The sequence below is a fragment of the Coffea arabica genome, chromosome 4e, assembly GCF_036785885.1.
Source record: "Coffea arabica cultivar ET-39 chromosome 4e, Coffea Arabica ET-39 HiFi, whole genome shotgun sequence".
Classification (NCBI taxonomy): Eukaryota; Viridiplantae; Streptophyta; class Magnoliopsida; order Gentianales; family Rubiaceae; genus Coffea; species Coffea arabica.
In genome coordinates this window covers 12,126,050-12,146,624 of record NC_092317.1, presented here as the reverse complement: position 1 = coordinate 12,146,624, position 20,575 = coordinate 12,126,050, and the positions used below count along the sequence as shown (strand labels likewise).

At 35.6% G+C, this 20,575-nt stretch overlaps 4 protein-coding genes across 5 annotated transcripts; 1 reads left to right on the top strand and 3 right to left on the bottom strand.

Moving 5' to 3' along the window:
- Nucleotides 1–1,598: 1,598 nt before the first annotated feature.
- On the bottom strand, nucleotides 1,599–2,561 carry LOC140005466 (disease resistance protein RPP8-like). The gene has a single exon (XM_072046464.1). The coding sequence runs from the start codon at nucleotides 2,559–2,561 to the stop codon at nucleotides 1,599–1,601; it is 963 nt and encodes a 320-aa protein (XP_071902565.1).
- Nucleotides 2,562–2,674: 113 nt separating this feature from the next.
- LOC113742982 (putative disease resistance RPP13-like protein 3) lies at nucleotides 2,675–4,502 on the bottom strand. Its single transcript, XM_027271027.2, has one exon. The coding sequence runs from the start codon at nucleotides 4,290–4,292 to the stop codon at nucleotides 2,796–2,798; it is 1,497 nt and encodes a 498-aa protein (XP_027126828.1). The 5' UTR covers nucleotides 4,293–4,502; the 3' UTR covers nucleotides 2,675–2,795.
- A 6,682-nt stretch (nucleotides 4,503–11,184) lies between these two features.
- Nucleotides 11,185–14,490, bottom strand: LOC113740782 (putative disease resistance RPP13-like protein 3). Of its 2 annotated transcripts, XM_072047666.1 has the most exons (2): nucleotides 14,219–14,490; nucleotides 11,185–13,808 (listed from the first exon to the last, which is right to left on the bottom strand). In XM_072047666.1, the coding sequence occupies exon 2, from the start codon at nucleotides 13,762–13,764 to the stop codon at nucleotides 11,248–11,250; it is 2,517 nt and encodes an 838-aa protein (XP_071903767.1). In that variant the 5' UTR covers nucleotides 13,765–13,808; nucleotides 14,219–14,490; the 3' UTR covers nucleotides 11,185–11,247. The 2 variants fall into 2 exon arrangements, with proteins under 2 accessions (XP_071903767.1, XP_027124107.1); XM_027268306.2 differs by lacking the exon at nucleotides 14,219–14,490 and having other exon boundaries at nucleotides 11,185–14,193.
- A 2,177-nt stretch (nucleotides 14,491–16,667) lies between these two features.
- LOC113740781 (monodehydroascorbate reductase 4, peroxisomal-like) lies at nucleotides 16,668–19,769 on the top strand. The gene is made up of 3 exons (XM_027268305.1): nucleotides 16,668–17,230; nucleotides 19,469–19,539; nucleotides 19,621–19,769. The coding sequence occupies exons 1-3, from the start codon at nucleotides 16,668–16,670 to the stop codon at nucleotides 19,767–19,769; spliced, it is 783 nt and encodes a 260-aa protein (XP_027124106.1).
- The last annotated feature ends 806 nt before the right edge of the window (nucleotides 19,770–20,575 follow it).

Here is a 20,575-nt window from a genome sequence, read left to right as displayed (position 1 = left end):
ACTGAAACTTTAGGGATAAAATTGTTCAATACCCTAAACAATGGGGATGAAAAGTGCATTTTGCCCGTAGGTTAAGGGATAAATCCCTTGGCTTCTTCTCAAAATTCCCTGGAAAATTCACTAGCCAGTGTAGAGGCTTTGCCCTTAGTGTAGAGTAGGAGTAGATGTAAAATAGAAATTATTGTATCAATAATAAAAAAAAAAAAGCCCGACTTTCCTTTATTGTAATTAGCTTAAGGTGAATAATGCTTCTTCTTTTTTTTCTTTTTTCTTTTGGTTTTCCCCAAAAAGAAGAAAGATGTAGAGTTTTAACTTTTGAAGGGACATAAGTTCATTTTCCTTCATTTTCTGTTTTCCCATTTTATAAACAACTTTTTTTTAATTTTCCTTTTCTGCATATCTTTCCTTTTTCTTTTTCTCCCACTGACTCCATTTTCATCTCAATTTCCAAAAGTTTCTCTTTCCTTTTCCTGACGACTTAATTCTCTCTAACGAAGCTAAATTTGGACTCGCAAATATGTCCAACAATAAATTCTTGGATACATCTTTCCTACAATATCATCTTTCGCAAATCAGGAACCAAATTGGTTTTAGACACATTCAAAAAAATAACATATGTAATGGATCATACGTGTAAATTCGACCAGTTAAATGGAGTTCGAAAAAGAAAACAATTCATCAAAGTCATTGGAATAACATAACCGACTCTTTTGTGTCGATATAGAATTGCAGACACAGAAACATGGCTGTCAGCCATCATGCCAAAGGTAATCATTCTTGGATACATCCTTATATGCCAAAGGTTGTATCTGCGCAGGAGATCTAAAGAATGCAAAAGAAATTGTATTAAAAATTGTATACATCCTTATAAAATTGTATCCTGATTTTCTGTTATTAAATTTCTCATTCCCTCGTCTACAAAAAATAGACCTTATTTATTATTTTAGGAGTTTGACTATATTAAAATGAATGTATTTTATATTGTTTTTAGAGCTTGGCTAGCGGTTACTCGTGTGTTAGTCTTTTCTGGCAATAGTGAAATATTAATTTGAAAAAAATATGTATAGGTGTGTACATAGATACTGTCACTGGATACCATTACAAAAATCCTTGTTTTTAAGGTGATTGATTAATTCTGTTTGAGTACCTTCACATCGGCCTATGGTTATATAGTCAATTTCATTGCCAAATGCCTCTAGATATTTTTATGGAATTAGACATGAACCTTTTTCTTTTAATTACTACTTGTATTAATATGATATATGCAATGTAAATTGATAGAAAGACAAATCCTATGAGATATAGGTGTAGCCACTGTTAGTTACCCAAAATATCATTAATAACAAAAGAGTCATTCCTTGTTTAATAGTGGGATAATTAAAAAAGCAAGCATTGAAGCGTGAGATTTCAAATAATAAAAAAAAAAAAGCACTTAAAAAGCTTGTCGGTTGGTCTAAATTATGTGACGAAAATAAAAAACTAAAACAATGGTAAAGCAAGTATGTCAAATTGGGGAAACAAAAGTTATGTTGAATCGGAAACATTCTTTTTATTTATATATTTTGATAAAAAAAATTGAAATAATTTTATTAATCACTTCACGACATAGCTTGCATTCTATGCACGAAATACCAATACGGAAATCGTTCCTTCGGCAAGATCCTAGAGTTTAATATTCTGAGGTTAGGGACGCTGGATACCATGTTCGCATCAAGTCTACTGATAAAATTTTCTCGCATGTCCACAAGCTCAAGCGCATCAAGAGTGGGTATGTGACAGTTCTGTAATTTGCGGCAGTTCCCGATTCTCAGGCACCGGAGCTGTGGCAATGCACCTTCCTCCACATTTATTTCATCCAAATCATATAGGGAGTTGAGCTCAAGGAATTTCAATTGGTGAAACCCATGCCTAGAAATGACTAGCTGTGATCCCCCATATGCAACTTTCATTTTGAGGAACGACAGCTGTCCCAACTTCCCTAGTATTGGCATTGGATCATCCTTGAGGAGTGTGTGTTTCAAAGACAAGCGAGAGAGGTTTCGAGGTAAATCAGGAGGCAGCATTCTCAACTCCCCGGATAGCTTAAGCTCTGTTACATGACGGAGCTTAGAAAGTCCAGCTAGAGATAGCCACGGCCTTCTTTCAGTACAATAAAGATGTAACGTCTTCAGACTTCCAACCTTAGATAAATGCATGCAGAGTTTGTCTATCTGTGATCTGTCATCTACTCTAATCCCCAGTTTCTGAAGACTCGTCAAAGTTATCATGTTATTGTGCATAACATCATCAAAGTGCATGCCTGACAGAGTCTGAAGATTCCTCAATCCTTCAATCTTGAGAGGCACATTACTTCCTATGCGATTCGCATATAGATGCCGTAAACTTTCAAGCTTCCAAATGAAATTTGAAACTATCACTTGCTTAATGTTCCGTATGTCAAGAGTTTGTAGGTATCGCAAGCAACCGAAGGAATGAGGGAGCCTTGTAATCGATGTGTCTCTTAAACCGAGGTACCTTAAAAGCCTGACTTCACCAATTTCTTTTGGCAAATTATAACCCATCTCAACATTCTCAAGGTCTAATATCCTAAGCTTTCTAAAACTTTTGAAGCTAAGACTAATTTCTTCCTTGTAACCGTGGATATTGAAAAAAAGTAGAGACCGGAGAGGAGGGGTCGAAGTCCCAAAATAATTTTTATCCCGAGGGAGTATATGAACAGCAAGGTACCTGGATTTGGCTGATATTTTATCATCTCTGGTGTCATGGATCTGAAAAAAATTTTCACCCTCTGCCTTTCAGATTGCCAGCTCTCGCAGTAAATCATGGACTCTGCAACTTTTAATCCTCTCATCAACAGTCATTTCCGCCACTTGGACCATATTTCTGCTAAAAAGTTGTTCCACATCATATGCTGCAGTTTCCTCCAAATTTTCTGCGTATCTTTTCTGCATTATTCCCTCTGCAACCCACATATGGATCAACTTGCGCACAGAAATCACGTAATCTTCGGGAAACAAACCCAAATACAAAAAGCAAAATTTCAGATTGGCAGGAAGATCTGCATAACTTAATTCCAGAATTGCTGATACTCCACTCTGGCTCCTTGATAGGGTTGTGTTGAAGCTGTTGAGAACTTTCTCCCATTCACTCTTCAACCTTTTCTTTGTCAGTAGCAGCCCACCTATAACCGTGATGGCCAGTGGCAGACCACCACATCTCCTTGCAATCTCTCTGCCTACTTCTTCCGAATCTGGAGGACACCCAGCATTATCCCCATGGCCTAAGGCTTTTCTGAGGAACAACTGCCAGCTATCTTCCTGCCCCAAAGTTTTCAGCTCATATGGGATGCTAAGAGCATCTGCGTGTAAGGGAACACCCCTATTGCGACTTGTAAGTAGCAATCTACTTGATGTATTAACATCAGGGAAGGCCCTAGCAAGACAATCCCACGCTTCTTCCTTCCATACATCATCAAGCACCACAAGATAACATTTATCTTGTAGATCTTGATACAGCCTTTGTTCCAAGTCTTGCTCTTCCATCTTTTCCAACACTTCAAGTAGCTCTTTACTTATTGTATTCAATTGCTTTATGATTGATCTCAGCACCTCTTTGTGATCGTAGCTTGAAGAGACGCAGACCCAAGCACGGCAATTGAATCTTGCCCTGACATCAGCATGGTTATAAACTTTTTTGGCTAGAGTTGTCTTACCAGCACCTCCCATGCCAACGATTGAAACCACACGGCGGTTTCTGTCCTCTTTCATAAGCTCTGCCACCAGAAATTTTGTAATCTTCTCGAAGCCCACTATATCCTTGTCCTCGCTGAAAGGAGAGGATCGCCGGATCCGTTGAAGCTCTTCTCCATGTGTAGTGATCCCCTCTCCAAGATTATTGATACCATACTCTTCGCGGCTGTCAGCAATCTCCTTAAGCCTGATCCGCAAGGATTCAATCTCTTTACCTATCCTGTAGAGGTTCACAATTTTCAAGGGATAATACGTCAATTTGGTGATGAGTCCGTTGTCCTTTGTGAAGAACTCAACTTTGCTGGCAAAGATCTCAATGACATCCTCCGCATCGTAGGCAGCAGCTCTGACTAAAGAAACCCAGTTGCGGATCCTGGCATCTTCATCTTGCCTCTGTTCTGCATCCTTCAGGAAACACCGCATCCACTCCAGATCATTTCCAAGTCTTTCAACTTGTCGTTCAACATCTTTCAGGAAAACAGAATTTTTTTTCAGCAGATCAACAATCCTCCCAATGACAAGAGAGATGACAGAGTCAGCCATCTTGGTTAAGCCGGAAGCGAGCTTTGCTTTCAACAAGCTGTTGTTTTAACTGATCTCGGCAGAGAGGTTGGATCCCTGTGGTTCATTTTCTCTTCCAGTTTTATCCTTAATTCATTGACTTGTGCAAGAGCAATTATTTTAGTCAAAAACAAAGCAGTTCCATTCACATGGTGGAATGGAATGGAAGGCCGAGTTGTTTTGGTACGCGGACTTGTGGACAACATATGGATGCACTCCCAATTAACTAATTTTTGAGAACACATGATGGATGCAACAACCAATGTGATGAAAATAGAATCTGTTTTAGTCTGATTAATTAGGAATCTAAAAGATAATAGAATTCGTTAATTAAGACTTAAAAAAAAAAAAAGCAACCAACATGAAATTACAATAAATAACCCAAACCACAACGCATGAATTGCCTTGCAAAAATTATTCATGATGCATATTACACTCTAAAAAAGATAATAATGTGTCCATGCCTTCAAAATCTAAAATTAACTGTTGACTAATACTGTATCTCATATAGCATATAATAATTGCTAAAGTTACTATAGACTACTCTGCGACTAAGGGTCCGTTTGTTTCGGGTGAAAATGTTTTTCAGGAAAATATTTTCCTAATTTTTCGTGTTTGGTTGCATAAAAGTTACTGAAAACATTTTCCTATGTAAAATATTTTCACTCATCTTATGGAAAACAACTTCCCTTCCAAATTTACTGAAGTTGTTTTTCGAAATGTATGCATCCCGCCTATAGTATGTTCCAAATTTACTGAAAATATCTTGTAGTATGTTCTTTTTTTTTTTTTTTTTTTAGTGTAAACAGGAGGACTCGAACCCAAGACCTCTTCCTTACACTCCCCCCTCCCCCCTAGTATATTCAAAATCAAAAAAAAAATCTCATCCTGCTCATCCTATGCTAGTAATTAATTATGTATAATAGGGACATTCTTTTCTAGAGAAACTTTCAGCAGTGAGAGTGCAAGATATATGTCACAATAAGCATTGCAAGTGATTTATATTTGACACTAAATGGCTAGCAATTTGTTTATTGCTTAAGGAGATATTTTTTATTTATATATACATTTTTCCAAGATTTTTTAAAGTTAAACAATGAGATAAATTTTCTTATTTTGCATGGGAAGAAGTATGTAGTTATAATGTGTAGAAAGTAAAGATAGAGATAAAAGTGAAAATATTTCAAAAGTTAAACAAACACCAGAAAAATGAAGTAAGAAAATATTTTCAATAAACTAACCAAACACCTGAAAATGATGAAAGGGAAATGATTTTCATGGAAAATTACTTCCACGAAAAATATTTTCCCAAGGAAAACATTTTACTTCCAACCAAACAGACCCTTGCATTAACTTCTCTTCCTTAATATGCAAGTGTTCCTTAATAAATTAACTACACACTGAAGTCATGACCAACACACTTTTATAGGTCCCACGGTTTTGCATACTACAGTAAAGTCTTGGTAGGCCAAGACAATCTTATATGTGGGAAAAAAACAAAATAGTCCAATGGCTGGAAAACTGACCTCATTAATACCCCACACTAATATTGGCGAAATATATGGCTTTTTTTTTTGAGGATAAAACAGACGAAATATATGGCTTGTAGTGTCTGTAGTGACAATGCCTAGATCTCACAAAAGCCCTTTGCAGTACATTGGCATAAAATATGCCACACAACCACGACACCTTAACATACACAATTAACTATATATTAGCACTGATAATTAATCCCTTACCTTTTGGCAAAAAATACTTTTTATCTCTCACTTTTAAAATGCTGCAAACTAGTTCCTCACATTTTAAAAACGAAGCAAATTAATCCTAGATTGACAATTTAATATAGATTTTAGATATAAAATTGGAACATCGCTATAAAAAGACATTAAGTGACCGTAAAAAGGAAAAAATTAAAAATTATAACATAATACCAAGAAAAAGTTAAAATTTTTTGAGACAATGACATTGGTCAACATAAAAAGGAAGAAAAATTAAAAACAATAATGAAAAAAAACCCCTAAGTTACAAAATTTTATAATTCAAAAATTGTTTAAACTTTTTTGAGTGAATTGTTTTTGATGTTATAACTTTTAAATTTTTCTTCTTTTAGAGAGAATCGTTTTTTTTGATGTTATAATTTTAATTTTTTCTTTTTATGTTAGCTTAATATCACTTTTTGAAAATTTTTTTATTTTTTAAGAGAGAAGGTTTTTTTATGTTGTAATTTTTAATCTTTTTCCTTTTTCTATTGACTTAATATCGTGTCCATATCAGATATAGTTAGATTTGGTTAAAACTAAAGTGATGTTTCAATTTTACCCTCAAAATCTATATCAGGTTATCATTTTGGGATTAATTTGCTTCGTTTTTAAAATGTGAGGGACTAATTTATTTTATTTTAAAAATAAAGAAAAAAAGTTTTCTTTCCTAAAATATAAGAGATGAAACATATCATTTTTCTTTTCTTTTTTTTTGGTGAGAAATCCTTTTACACAGGAGAGGAATACTGCCCTAATCTATATGGTTTACTGACAGTATGTCTTGTAATAACACCACCTCCCTCACCCCACTTCTCTCCAAGGTTAAGGATATTCTCACTGTCCATATCTTTAATTTTAATTCTAAATATTAGATTTGCCTTTGAACGTTTAACAATGCGTTGCGCTGTCAAATAATTAGAAAGACATATTGGGGAAAACCAAAAATATCAACATGTATCAAACATATAAAATATGAAAGGCACAGCCAATTAGATTGATCAATCTATTTCTTTTTTCATTTTCCTTTACTTTTTGTTTCTCTTACACTTTTGCTTTTTCTTCTTCTTTCTTCCTTATCATAAGTGTCCTTGCCAACCATTATCGGACTAGAAACTTAGAACTGAATGCACCCTAAATTTCATTTTCAACTTATATTCTAATTATAACCAACAAGTTCTGTAGAAATCATTTTTTACTGCTTAAAATAAATGCAATATTCAGGGTTTCTTTTTAATTAATCACTAGATTTTCAACTTCATGCCAAAGTCACCAACAGAATTCAACCACAACATCAACTTTACACAAAATTATCTTCATGCCAAAGTCACCCGTACTTTTATTTTATTTATATATGTTGACAAATAAAACAACCCTAAAAGTTTTAGTTGATTATTTAATAGTTTTATCTATAGTTAAATTTTTTAGTAGTTGTGTCATTCAAAAGTTTGTATTTTATTTGATAATTTCTTAACATAATTGTTTATTATTTTACAAGTCTAGTTAGTCATAAATAGCTCATTGGTTAAAATCTTTCTTTGATTTAATTCTACAAAGTAACGCTCGAAGGTGCGTTAATGCCTGCGGGACGCAGCCGCAGGCGGTGACACATGAGATGAAAGGTCAAAGTCTCCATTATTTACACTTTTCGGTATATAAAAAAAACCGAGTAACAAGAGGTAACATGAGATAGGGTGCACAAATTAGTTTCTAAAAGAACGTAATGCCGCTGGTTTAAAATAAGAGGAGGATAGGTGCGTTAGACATCGCCAGTGTTTTGAAGCCATCGGTTCCAGTTTCAAAATTGACGGTTTCGATTCTTTTGAAAGATAGAACATAAATCAGTCCTCAAAAGAGTAGTTATGATTACGTTTCTTGAACCTACGATTTCAGTTACGGTTCCGATTCTTTTTGTTATATTTAAACACTTGTTGGTATAAAATTGATTCCAAAAAAAAATATGATAATGAATTTAAAAAAAAAAAACTTATTATATCATCATGTGCAAGAAAAAGAAAAAATTATGCAAATTTTATGAAAAAATATTTTATTATTGATTAGATTAGATTCATCTTAGATTTAGATTAGTCATGAGGTATAGACTTATTAATGGAATGGGACAATGAGTTGTTGGGTTAGAATTAGAGCTACTAGTATTAGATGTTGACTGTTGATATTAAACCATAAACTAGTTAAATATGTTTAGGTGGCAATTATTTTTTTAGATGGTTTAAATGGGCTGTAAACCACCGATTTCGATTCTGGTTTCGATTCAGAATTTTGATGAATCTGAATCTAAACCTTTAGCCACAATTATGGTTCCAATTTCGATGTCCAAAATTTGGTTTCGATTTCAGTTCAACAAACCGTCGAATCAGTTCTGATCTGATTTCGATTTAAATCTGAATCGTGGCCACTCCTAGGATGGGCTGTAACCTATTTGCCAAAGTTATTTGCCACCTTAACAGCATTCAATATATTGCCAATGCAACGTTAATTTGCAAAGAGTGGTAGTTGGGTATGATTCGATAGAGCTGGGTGGTTGTTTAGTTAGTAATACGGGTGGGTAGCAATTGAATGATGATTTTTGAAACGCAGATGAAACGGTAACACCTACACCAGTGCAAAATTAATTTTCACACAGTGATAGTTGGGTATAATTCGAATAATCTGTCTCCTCTAGTTTGTTTAGTCTCTCGTGCCAAATCCAATTCAAGATAAGACAATACAAAAGTGTAGAGTTGGAAGGAAAATTTAGTATTAGTCTAATGACTATCGTCTTTCCATATGATTACCTCGTTTCCCTTTGCATTGTTTTGTTTACATGAGTATACCATTTCCATAAGATTACCTCATTTCTTCATTACATACATCAATTGTGTTTTGCTATTATTTCTGTATTAGTATTACTGTAATATGTTACTAGTAACCTTGGATTGATTATCATTTTTCCTGATTTCTAGTTTTCCTTCATTTCATTGTTATCATAATAAAGGGATGCACTTCATTTAATTTTAGTAAGTACCATTAAAATTCATTTAATTTTACTTAGTACCTGCCTAAATTTTTTAAAACTTTTTTTTGACTGAGGTTTAACACATGGATTTTGTAATTGGAGGGGTTCAAAGTTCTAAACTATAACTATTTTAAACACGGATGGTAAGGTTTTGTGTCATGAGAATAATCCTAAACCACGTAATGTACCTCTACCCCTAACGCTTAATCGCTCTAGAACTTGTTTCCATTTTTCCTAAACCCTCGTTTGTTTTCTATTTTTTTTTTTTGTATACAAATTCAAGTACAACATTATTACAAACGGTTATTTTTCCTTTGGATACAAATGTTAGAATATTTATGTGGCCTACATGACCACATATAATATTATTAAGATAACTCCCGTTAATTAGAAGGATAAATAACCACATGAATGTATACAAATAACCAATTACAGAACTCTAATGAGAATAGATGACCGGAGGAAGTAGGGAGACCCATATTCATTGTATGTGGACATATTATATGATATTTATTGTGGTACTTTATCTGATAATTACAGTAATTTTAAACTATATCTTATCATTAAGGTTAGCAAATAAAGTACGATAAGAATACTAGAGTTTATCATTATCCTATGATGGGAGGGATTGTGACTCTATAAATGTTCTAGGGCTCCTGGTCCCTCTGACATACGTTATTTTTACCCATTACTAAAATAATATAAAAGAGAGTTAGATGAGGGAAGGTTGGATAGCATAAAGCTATAGTTTACAACCTAGGAGATTGAAATGCTGGGTGATACAGAGTTGTGGAATTCTTCTCCAAAATGTCTTCAATGTCACAAGGTATGTCAATCTAGAATTTATTTCTTAATTATAATTTACAAATTATACTAAAGATCCTGCTCTTTATGCCTAACATGTGGTATCAGAGCTTGGGTTGAAGTTTATGATTTGTAAATTATTAGGTCACACTTAATTGTGATTTATTTTTGTCGACAAAGTTTAAGACAAAATTCTTAGAGTTCAAGAATCTGGTTCATTATTTCTATACCACATATGCATATGGCGGCCTTGATTGTCAAAAAAAAAAAAAAAAAAGGATTTCAAGCAGTGAAGGAACTCAATTTTTGATAAAATTTGCATGACGTATCTGTGCTATTGAATATGTTTTCCGCTAATTGTTATGGTCGGTGATAGTTAGATGTCTTTAATCATATGTATATGCCTGTTATGAATCCTATGATTGATTGTCCCGATGTCAACTAAGCAATTGCTCATATGCATATTACTCCAAGTGGCTAGTTGCATGGACCAAAGGCTTGGTTAATCATATTATCGGACCTTTTGAATGGACATCTGTAAGAACACAACAATGGAATGAACAATCATTTTCGGACCAATTAATTGACTATTCTAGTCAGTTTGGAACATGTGCCAACTTGTATTGCTAGTTGGCTTTGGATGGCGGAATCGACAATGTCTGAATAGAAGTTTTTGCTTCCTTGCAAGTAAATAAAATTTTTTTTTTTTTCAAATCATGGTTCAAGACCAAGTTTAGCAAGGTATTATCCATTTACAAACTCAAAATTGACCAATTTAGTTTTTTATTTTTAACATCTTATATGTATAGCGAGTAGTATTTAGGAAGCGATCCATCCTCACTTTCAGACGGACCAACACTTTTTATATGCGATGAATTCCTTGATTTGTTTGCCAACCTCATTCCTTATTCTCTTCCAATACACGAATAGGGCCTTTTATTTCCTTATTCTCTTTTTCAGTTTGGACAGCACGGGAAAAATTAGAATCAACCAAATACCTCTAGATATTTTTATTGATTTCGACATTTACAGATCCCAGGAGTTTACTATCAGGACTTTTGAGGCCCACTGAAGACTTGAACTGTTTTGTTTTTTTTAATTACTACTTGTCAATTTATGGAGAGACAAATCCTACAAGGTATAGGTGTAGGCACTGTTAGTTGCCCAAAATATCATTAATAACAAAAGAGTCATTCCTTGTTTAATAGTGGGACAATTAAAAAAGCAAGCATTGCAGTGTGAGAGTTCAAACAATTAAAACAAAGGACTTAAAAAGCTTGTGAATTGGGGAAAACAATTAACGGAAACATTCTTTTTATTTACATATTTTGATAAAAACTTGAAATAATTTTATTAATCACTACATGATATGGCACAAGAGTAGTGGAACCAGTGGAACCAGTGGAAGCAGTAGCAGACCCGTAGGATCCCACTCACGAATTACATCAAGAGTACATGTAGGCGGCACTTCTGGCAATTTCCGTAATTCGCGGCACTTCCTGATTCTCAGGCACCGGAGCTGTGGCAATGCACCTTCCTCCCCCTGTATTTCCTTCAAACCAGATAGGCTGTTGAGCTCAAGGAATTTCAATTGGTGAAACCCATGCCCAGAAATGACTAGCTGTGGTCCCTTGTATGCATCTTTCATTTTGAGGAATGACAGCTGTCCCAACTTCTCTAGTACTGGCATTGGGTCATCCGTGAGATCTGTGTGTTTCAAAGACAAGCGAGAGAGATTTGGAGGGAAATCAGGAGGCAGCATTCTCAAAGCCCTCCCGGATAGCTTGAGCTCTGTTACATGATGGAGCTTAGACAGTCCATCTAGAGATGGCCACTCGCTTTCTGTGTTACAATAAAGATGTAACGTCTTCAGACTTCCAACCTCAGATAAATGCATGCAGAGTTTGTCTATTTCTGACCTGTCATCCACCCAAATCCCCAGTTTCTGAAGACTTGTCAGAGTTATCATGTTATTGTGCATAATGTCATCAAAGCGTATGCGGGACAGAGTTTGGAGATTCCTCAATCCTTCAATCTTAAGAGGCACATCACATTCAATATCATACGCATATAGATGCCGTAAACTTTCAAGCTTCCAAATGAAATCAGAAACTATCACTTGCTCTAAGTTCCGTATGTCAAGAGTTTGTAGGTATCGCAAGCAACCGAAGGAATGAGGGAGCCCTCGAATGGATGTGCCTCTTAAACCGAGGTATCTTAGAAGCCTGACTTCACCAATTTCTTTTGGCAAATTAAAGTTCATCCTAACATTCTCGAGGTCTAGCATCCTAAGCTTTCTGAAACTTTTGAAACTAAGACTAATGTCTTCCCTGTAATCGTGGACATTGAAAAAAAGCAGAGACCGGAGAGGAGGGATCGAAGTCCCAAAATAGTTTTTATCCAAAGGGAGACTATGAACAGCAAGGTACCTGGATTTGGCTGATATTTTACCATCTCTGGTGTCATGGATCTGAAAAAAAATTTCATCCTCTGCCTTCCTGATTGCAAGCTCTCGCAGTAAATCATGGACTCTGCACCTTTTAATCCTCGCATCAACAGTCGTTTCCACCACCTGGACCATATTCCTGCCACAAAGTCGTTCCACGTCATCATATGCTGCAGTTTCCTCCAAATTTTCTGCATCTCTTTTCTGCATTATTCCCTCTGCAACCCACATATGGATCAACTTGGGCACAGAAATCACGGAGGCTTCGGGAAACAAACCCAAATACAAAAAGCAAAATTTCAGATTGGGAGGAAGATCTGCATAACTTAATTCCAGAATTGCCGATACTCCACTCTGGCTCCTTGAGAGGTTTCTGTTGAAGCTGTTGAGAACTTTCTCCCATTCACTCTTCAACTCTTTCTTGCCCAGTAGCAGCCCACCTACAACTGTGATGGCCAGTGGCAGACCATCACATCTCCTTACAATCTCTCTGCCTACTTCTTCCAAATCTGGAGGACACCCAGCATTATCCCCGTGGGCTAAGGCCTTTCTGAGAAACAACTGCCAGCTATCCTCCTTCCCCAATGTTTTCAGCTCATGCGGGATGCTAAGAGCATCTGCGTGTATGGCAACATCCCGATTGCGACTTGTAAGTAGCAATTTACTTGATGTGCTACCATCAGGAAAGGCATTCCTGACTAGACAATCCCACGCTTCTTCCTCCCATACATCATCAAGTACCACAAGATAACGTTTATCTTGTAGATCTTGATAGAGCCTTTGTTCCAAGTCCTGCTCCTGCATCTTTTCCAACATGTCAAGTAGCTCATTAGTCATCGGATTTAATTGCTTTATGATTGTCCTCAGCGTCTCTTTGTGATTGTAGCTTGAAGAGACGCATACCCAAGCACGGCAGTTGAATCTAGTCATGAGGTCAGCATGGTTATAAACTTTTTTGGCTAGAGTTGTCTTACCAGCACCTCCCATGCCAATGATTGAAACCACGCGGCGGTTTGTGTCCTCTTTCAAGAGTTCTGTCACCAGGGATTTTGTCATCTCCTCGAAGCCCACAATATCCTTGTCCTCGCTGAGAGGAGAGGACCGCCGGAGCCGTTGAAGCTCTTCTCCATGTGTACTCGTTCCCTCTCCAAGATTTTTGATACCAAACTTTTCGCGGCTAGCGGCTATGTTATCGAGCCTTGTCTGTAAGGACTCAATCTCTTTACCGACCTTGTTAAGGCTCACAATCCGCCAGGGATAATATGCCAATCTAGTCACAAATCCCTTATCTTTTATACTTTCAATTTTGTTGGCAAAGATCTCAATGATATCCTCCGCATCGTAGGCAGCAGCTCTGATTTCAGAAACCCAGTTGCGGATCCTCGCATCTTCATCTTGCCTCTGATCAGCATCTTTCAGGAAACACCGCATCCGGACCAGATCATTTTGAAGTCTCTCAACTTGGCCTCGAACACCTTTCAGGAAAACAATTTTTTGAATCAGCAGATCACCAGTTCTCTCAACAACAAGAGAGATAACAGGGTCAGCCATCTAATCTATGAGAGCTTTGCTTCTCAATAGAAGAGTAAGAAGAACAAGAAAGGGGGGAGAGGCTCTTATATTTCAAGTGCAGTTGCAAAGCCAGATTAATACCTGCATCTGTTTTTCTACACATTTTTATAAAGCAGAAGTGGCTAATGCAAAGACCGTATATCTTGTCTGTAGGTAAGGAATCAATGACTTTACAAGAAATCTATATTCAGTTTGTACGTAAATGATGATTCCAATCGTATGTTCTTTAACTCTGCTTTTCAAGCACTGGGTAGGGGATTTCACGATAACAAGTTACCTTCAGCATATTTTCAACAGAACATAACCAAGTTACCTCTATAGAGGGGGGGAAAAACGATGGTGTAAGATTCCTAGCTCAATCTTCTACTTGATTTTGCATCATCTACCTCTGCCTTTTTCTTGATTGTCAATTTCTTTTTCTTTCTTAAACTTGATTTCCTGCTTTCATTGAGAACGGACCAAAATAAATAAATAAATAAAACCAAATTAAATGAAAGATGTGCATTTTGGTATCACTACTACTAAGATGTTAAGCATGCTACCTACAATATTGTCAATACTTGGCTACTCGTACTAAAAGTTTGCAGATTTTGAAAGAAGTTTGTTTAGCCAATCAACATACCCAATTACAACAATGAAGACCATATTATATGATATAATTTACAGGTGGAAATGGAATTTCTCAAACTAACATGAAACTCTATATCTTGTCGATAGGTAAGGAATCAATAAATTTACAAGATGATTCGAAGCTTACTGAATCGAATATTTGCCAATGGTTCATTGTCGTTTTAACTGATCTTAGAAGAGACCCGCGATTCCACAGTCCCATTTTTCCTTCCAGCTTTGTCCTTCAGCTTCTTAAACAAGAGCAACTACTCCAGTCAAAAGAAAGCAGGTTTTGATTTAAATGGATTTACATTAATCAGGTTGTGAGATGTGGGAAATTCTCAAAAAAATAGAAAAAAGAAGGGCAGATTGCTTGTTTTAGGAGAGTGCCATATAGAAAATTATTAGGTACGCAAAAGGCTACAATCAAACAGCCCAGAATTCAATTCTCCTTTCTGTTAGACTCTCAACTTTCTCCTTAACAGTTTATGAAGATAAGAATCTTCAACAGAACATGAGCAAAGAATTCCTTCCTCAACATTTAAGTCAAGTTTTCATCATTTACCTCTGCTTTTCCTTTTGTGGGTCAGAGTGGTAGCCTGGCCTCATCAACACTCCACATTATTGGTGATGAAATCCATTGCATTGTCACTAATCACAATGCCTGGAAAGATTTCATAGAATTCCTTTGCAGTACGTTGACGTAAGGGTTGCAAGATAATTAAATCTTAACGTACCTGTTAGCCTTGATAGTTAGATCTGTCGTGCAGAACCAGCTCACATGTGAATTACTGTGTGAAAAAGGGTAATGAATAGATAAAGCTAATGTACCAGTTATTACATTTCAGTAGACAAATATTTTAGAAATTCATTCGCCAAAGTTAAAACCATAGAGACATTAAAGGATTCACTTGGCCCTTCTTTAATCTTAAATTATGACAATCAAATCAATTTGTAAGATACCGCTTGCAGACTAGGAATCGATCAGAATGTAACCATCTCATTGAGTAACAAACTCAAAAAGGGCTGCCTGTTTATGATTTCCAGCATTAGCAGCGCCTGAATAAACTAAAGCTATACATGTCGAAAAACTATAAAAATGGTGCCATAAGTTCGAAATTAGACTGAAAATAATAATAACAATAATAATCTGTAGAAGACAATGTTGTTATTTCGAACCATAAGTTGGCCTATATTGGCTCAAAAAGTCAGCATTCAAGATATTCCCAATACCGCTGTACAGAGTTGGATCTTCAGTCAACTTCGATTTTCTAGTATTGATAGGAAGCATAAATTTTCTAGTGAAAAATGCTGTTAATAACACTCAATTTTGATTTCTCTACGCCAATCTATTATCAAACAAATTATCCAAGGTTGCGCAATGCTAACTGTTAGCTCGGATTTGGTTGAAATTCAAAGTTTTCTTGGCGTTAATACTTTGAAATCCATTCAATTTCTTGTGTATGTCCTTGACTAAATCTGCAACACTAATATATTGAAGAAAGTGCAATACTTAAACTAAAGGTGAATTTCACTTTGCACCCTTTAATTATACCTAAATTCTCGTTTTGATTCCTGAACATTTTAGTGCCTAAAGTATAAAATCTATTCCACTTCAAATAAAACTCGTCCTATTTTAGTCCCTAAAGCATAAACTTTTCTATACTTCTTCTATATTTTGATCCTTAAAGTGAAATAGATTTTATACTTAATTGGGCAAGACTTTATATTTCAAAGACTAAAGTGAGATGAATTTAATCAAGTGATTAAAGAGTTCCACTTTAAAATTTAGGAACCAAAGTGTAAATCCAGTTATAAGGGTGCAATCTCATAGAGAACAAAATAGATAGTGAATGATTTGCATTTTGATCACCTATTGTTTAAATGATTTTAAACAATACCCCAACAAATAAGTAGTTATACTTTTAACTAGGGGTGAGCAATTACGGTAAATACCGATTTACCGACCGAAATCGATTTCAATTTGGTAAATCGAATTTGGTAATTCGGTAATTCGGTCGGTAAATCGGGGATATAGTACTAGTTAAAATCGAATTAGGTTCGAAAACGGTTTTATAGTTTTTGAATTCGGATATACCGAATTCGAATTAATTTCGGAATTCGAGAAAGGTGGGATTAAGGTGAATGGGAAGATGCAATCGAGCAACACTTCAGTCTATGCAGTTGGGGATGTTGCCGCTTTTCCAGTAAAAATGTTTGCTGAAACACGCAGACTTGAGCATGTAGATTCTGCGAGGAAGTCAGCAAGGCATGCTGTTGCTGCTATCATGGAGCCAGAAAAGACGGGTGAATTCGACTACCTGCCATTCTTCTACTCCCGCGTCTTCACATTGTCTTGGCAGTTTTATGGAGACAACGCAGGGGAAGTAATTCATTTTGGGGATTTCTCGGGAAAGACTTTTGGGGCTTATTGGATTAATAAGGGTCATCTTGTTGGTTCTTTTCTGGAGGGTGGAACCAAAGAGCAGTACGAAGCTATAGCCAAGGCCACGAGGCTTAAACCGGCAATTGAAGACCTGGGTGAGCTTGAGAGGCAGGGACTGGGATTTGCTTTGACAGCAAGCCAGAAACCATCATCATCATCACCTCCTCTTGTTGCTGGCAGTTCTAATCTCGTCATCGAGAAACCATTACACGCTTGGTACGCAACTGCGGGTGTGATTGTGGCTGCATCAGTAGCAACCTTTGCATACTGGTATGGCAGGAGGCGACGAAGCAAAACAGGCTGCGATTGCTTCAGGAATTCGGACAATTCGGTCAATTTGTGTTTACCGAATTCAATCCGAATTGAATTCGAATTCGAAATTTGGTAATTCGAATACGAATTAGGTCGAAATATCTCAACACCATTTACCGAAAATTACCGATTTCAACCTACCGAATTACCGAATTCGAATTCGATGCTCACCCCTACTTTTAACCACAGAACTTTATAAACTTGGGGTTTGAGTGTAGCTTGAGGTACCTAACTCTTGAAACCAATGTTTGAAAGAGAGCTCAGCCCCAGCAATTGGACTAGAAAACCCGCAGCTGGAGCCCTTTTTTGGTAAGGAACAAAAAACCATTAAGCCTGAAAAACCTCTTTCTTTAGTGGAGCCCAAAAAAATCAGGTTGTCAGCTTATTAACGCTTTGGCGCAGAATGGGTTTCCACTACATTCATTCTAATTACCTCTAAAGTCAATAGCAGAGGCTCGATGTATCTTCTCATGTCTAAAATTCGGATTAGAGAGGTTTGAACCTCGTCTCCATGTGTCTGTTGTATCCTTGAAACATTGCACCAGGTTACGTTTGCTAAGAATAGAAATGTCAAGAGGTAGGGACACATGTCACGATCACATGTCAAGGAAAGAGACATGTGGCTAGACACGTGTCAACAAAGGAAGAGCATTGGGTTGATTTGGTTATTTGCAGATTGGTACTCCATGTTTGAGTAAATTATGTTCAGTCCACAAGTAGTTCAGGTTGTTAGCATTTAGAAGTTATTTTTGTGTAATATCTTAATATCATTTAACTAAATATCCATTTACTTAAGATATTACACGTAAATAAGGAGGTATTCCACATTTGGATTCAATAAAAATAGTTTTAAAGTCAAATTCTTGATGGATAAAAAGTCAAATTTCCTCCCAAAGAACAAATTCTGAGCTTCCAGTCAAAGGTTTGATTTTAAGAGATTTAGTTAGTAGGGTTATATGTTTAAAAAAATTCTAGAAAAATAGGTTTGGAAAAATGACCTGTTTCATCCCTCACATTTCACAAAAATATTCTTTTCGTCCCTTACTTTTAAAATGAAGCAAATTCATCCCTGACATTTAAAAATTAAAGCTATTATATCCCTGAACCTAATTTTCAATCTGAATCAAACCATCCAATAACCCAGTAATAAATTTCGAAAATTGAATTGATAGATCATTCGGTCAACTTTATCATATTCACATGACATTTATTAAACCAAAAAAATAAAAATTATAACTTAAAAGGCCATTCTTTGTCTTGGAATAATAGAGTTTTTTTTTTTGATAAATCTTTTCATGCACCGTTAGTATATTCGCTTGCGAATCTAGATGTATATCATAAATATAAAATTTGATTTTTAAATTTAAATTAAAATGATATGGCGGTACATAAAACCGTCAGCGTATATAATGATAATGTAGAAAAGATTAATCTTTCTTTTTTATGTTATAATTTTTTATTTTTTCTTTTTAGGTTCATTAAATTTCACATGAATACCAAGTTGAGTTAACCAAGTGATCCATCAATTACACTCCCAAAATTTGTAATCAGGTTGATTGGTGGTTTGATTCAGATTGAAATTTGGGTTCAGGGATGTAACAATTTCAGTTTTTAAATGTCAAGGACGAAATTGCTTCATTTTAAAAGTGAGGGATGAAAAGAATATTTTTGTGAAATGTGAAGGATGAAACACATCATTTTCCCAATAGGTTTTAGCATAATTTAATCAGATGGAATAATTACTAAAATTTTTTTCTTATTGTCTAAATATTTTAACATTTTGTGGTACTTAGTCTCTACTTAAAGATTTAGGACTTGCTGACTTTATTCATAATGACTGCTAGAAATGGCCCTAGGGAAGGAAACTTAATGTCGTGTTCGAGAATTCAAGGATGCAATCCCTTTATCCTTGTTGCAAAATCTGCACAGAGAGGACCATGTGAAGTGGGTTGACTCATGAACTGGTCTATTCTCTGTTAAATCTGCAATGAGGAAGTTATTCTCTCTAGGGAACCCTGTGAGCTGGTATAAGATAGTTTGGGGAAAGGGACATATCCCTAAATTTGCTTTCACTCTTTGGCTGACAACACAAGGAAAACTCATGACTAAAGATAGGGTTGCAAAATGTTGATCCTACTTCGTGTATTATGTGCTTAATCATTTGTTCTTTGAATGTACTTTTGCTAAATCAATCAGGCAAAAAGTACAAAGGATATGCCTTCTGTGTTGGGGTGATATAAGTAGGCAGATGGAGGTGCAATGGTGCAGTACTCACTTGAAAGATGATTCTTTTGCCACCAAACCCAAAAGATTAGTTCTAGAATGCTAATAATTGGCATCTGTGGCAGGAAAGAAACTACAGAATTTTCAAGCAAGCCAACAGTTCAAATCTTCAACTCGTTGCAGCAATTGTAATGATTACGGTCGCATCCTGCGGAAGAGCACCAAGAACAATGAAGAATTTGGAGCTGATTCTAGAATGGGGTTTGGACCGTAGATGTTTGATGAGCTAGACATACACTATATAGATTTAAAGCAAGTCCTGAGTATATACTGTATAGAAATATGTAGGAGGTTGAGTAGATAGGAGTCCTGATATGTGGGGAACATATTGTACATTTCTTCTGCAATCAATAAAAAGCTCCTTTTTTGAGAAAAAAAAAGTGATAACGCTGTACTTTAACATAACAATCAAGTATATTAGCAATTGAAATTTAACATAAAAATCAAGTTTAGACACGATGGATGGTGGGTTTTTGTTCGTTCTATTTCTGTTGAATTAATCATTTCCAAATGCTAACAATTTAGTATCAGGACTTTTAAGCTTTGAAGACACAAACGTTCATGAATTATTAATATACTAGTATCAACATGATATATTGAATGTTAATGGATATGGATATAGGAATAGACGTTGTTAATTTTCCAAAAAATATTAACCATGCAACTGTCATTCCTTGTTTAATAGTAGGAAGATTGAAAAAAGCAAGCCTTGAAGTGTGACATTTCTCCCCAAAAAAAAAAAAAAAAAAACAAAAAGGATAGACTTAAGTAGGGTCCGAATTACATAAAATGGACGAAATAAAGATTAAAATAATGGCAAAGTGAGTATATTTAGTGGGAGAATTTTTAATTATTTATTTATTTTGATAAAAGAGGGAAATGATTTTATTGATTTACTGCATTCAAAATCAGCCAGCAGTACAATATAAGGAGCCCTCTCAGCAGAGAGGACAAAAGCGAGAATAAAGGTAGAAATACACAATCAAGATATAGTCTATTGGACCAGGGACCTTACGTACA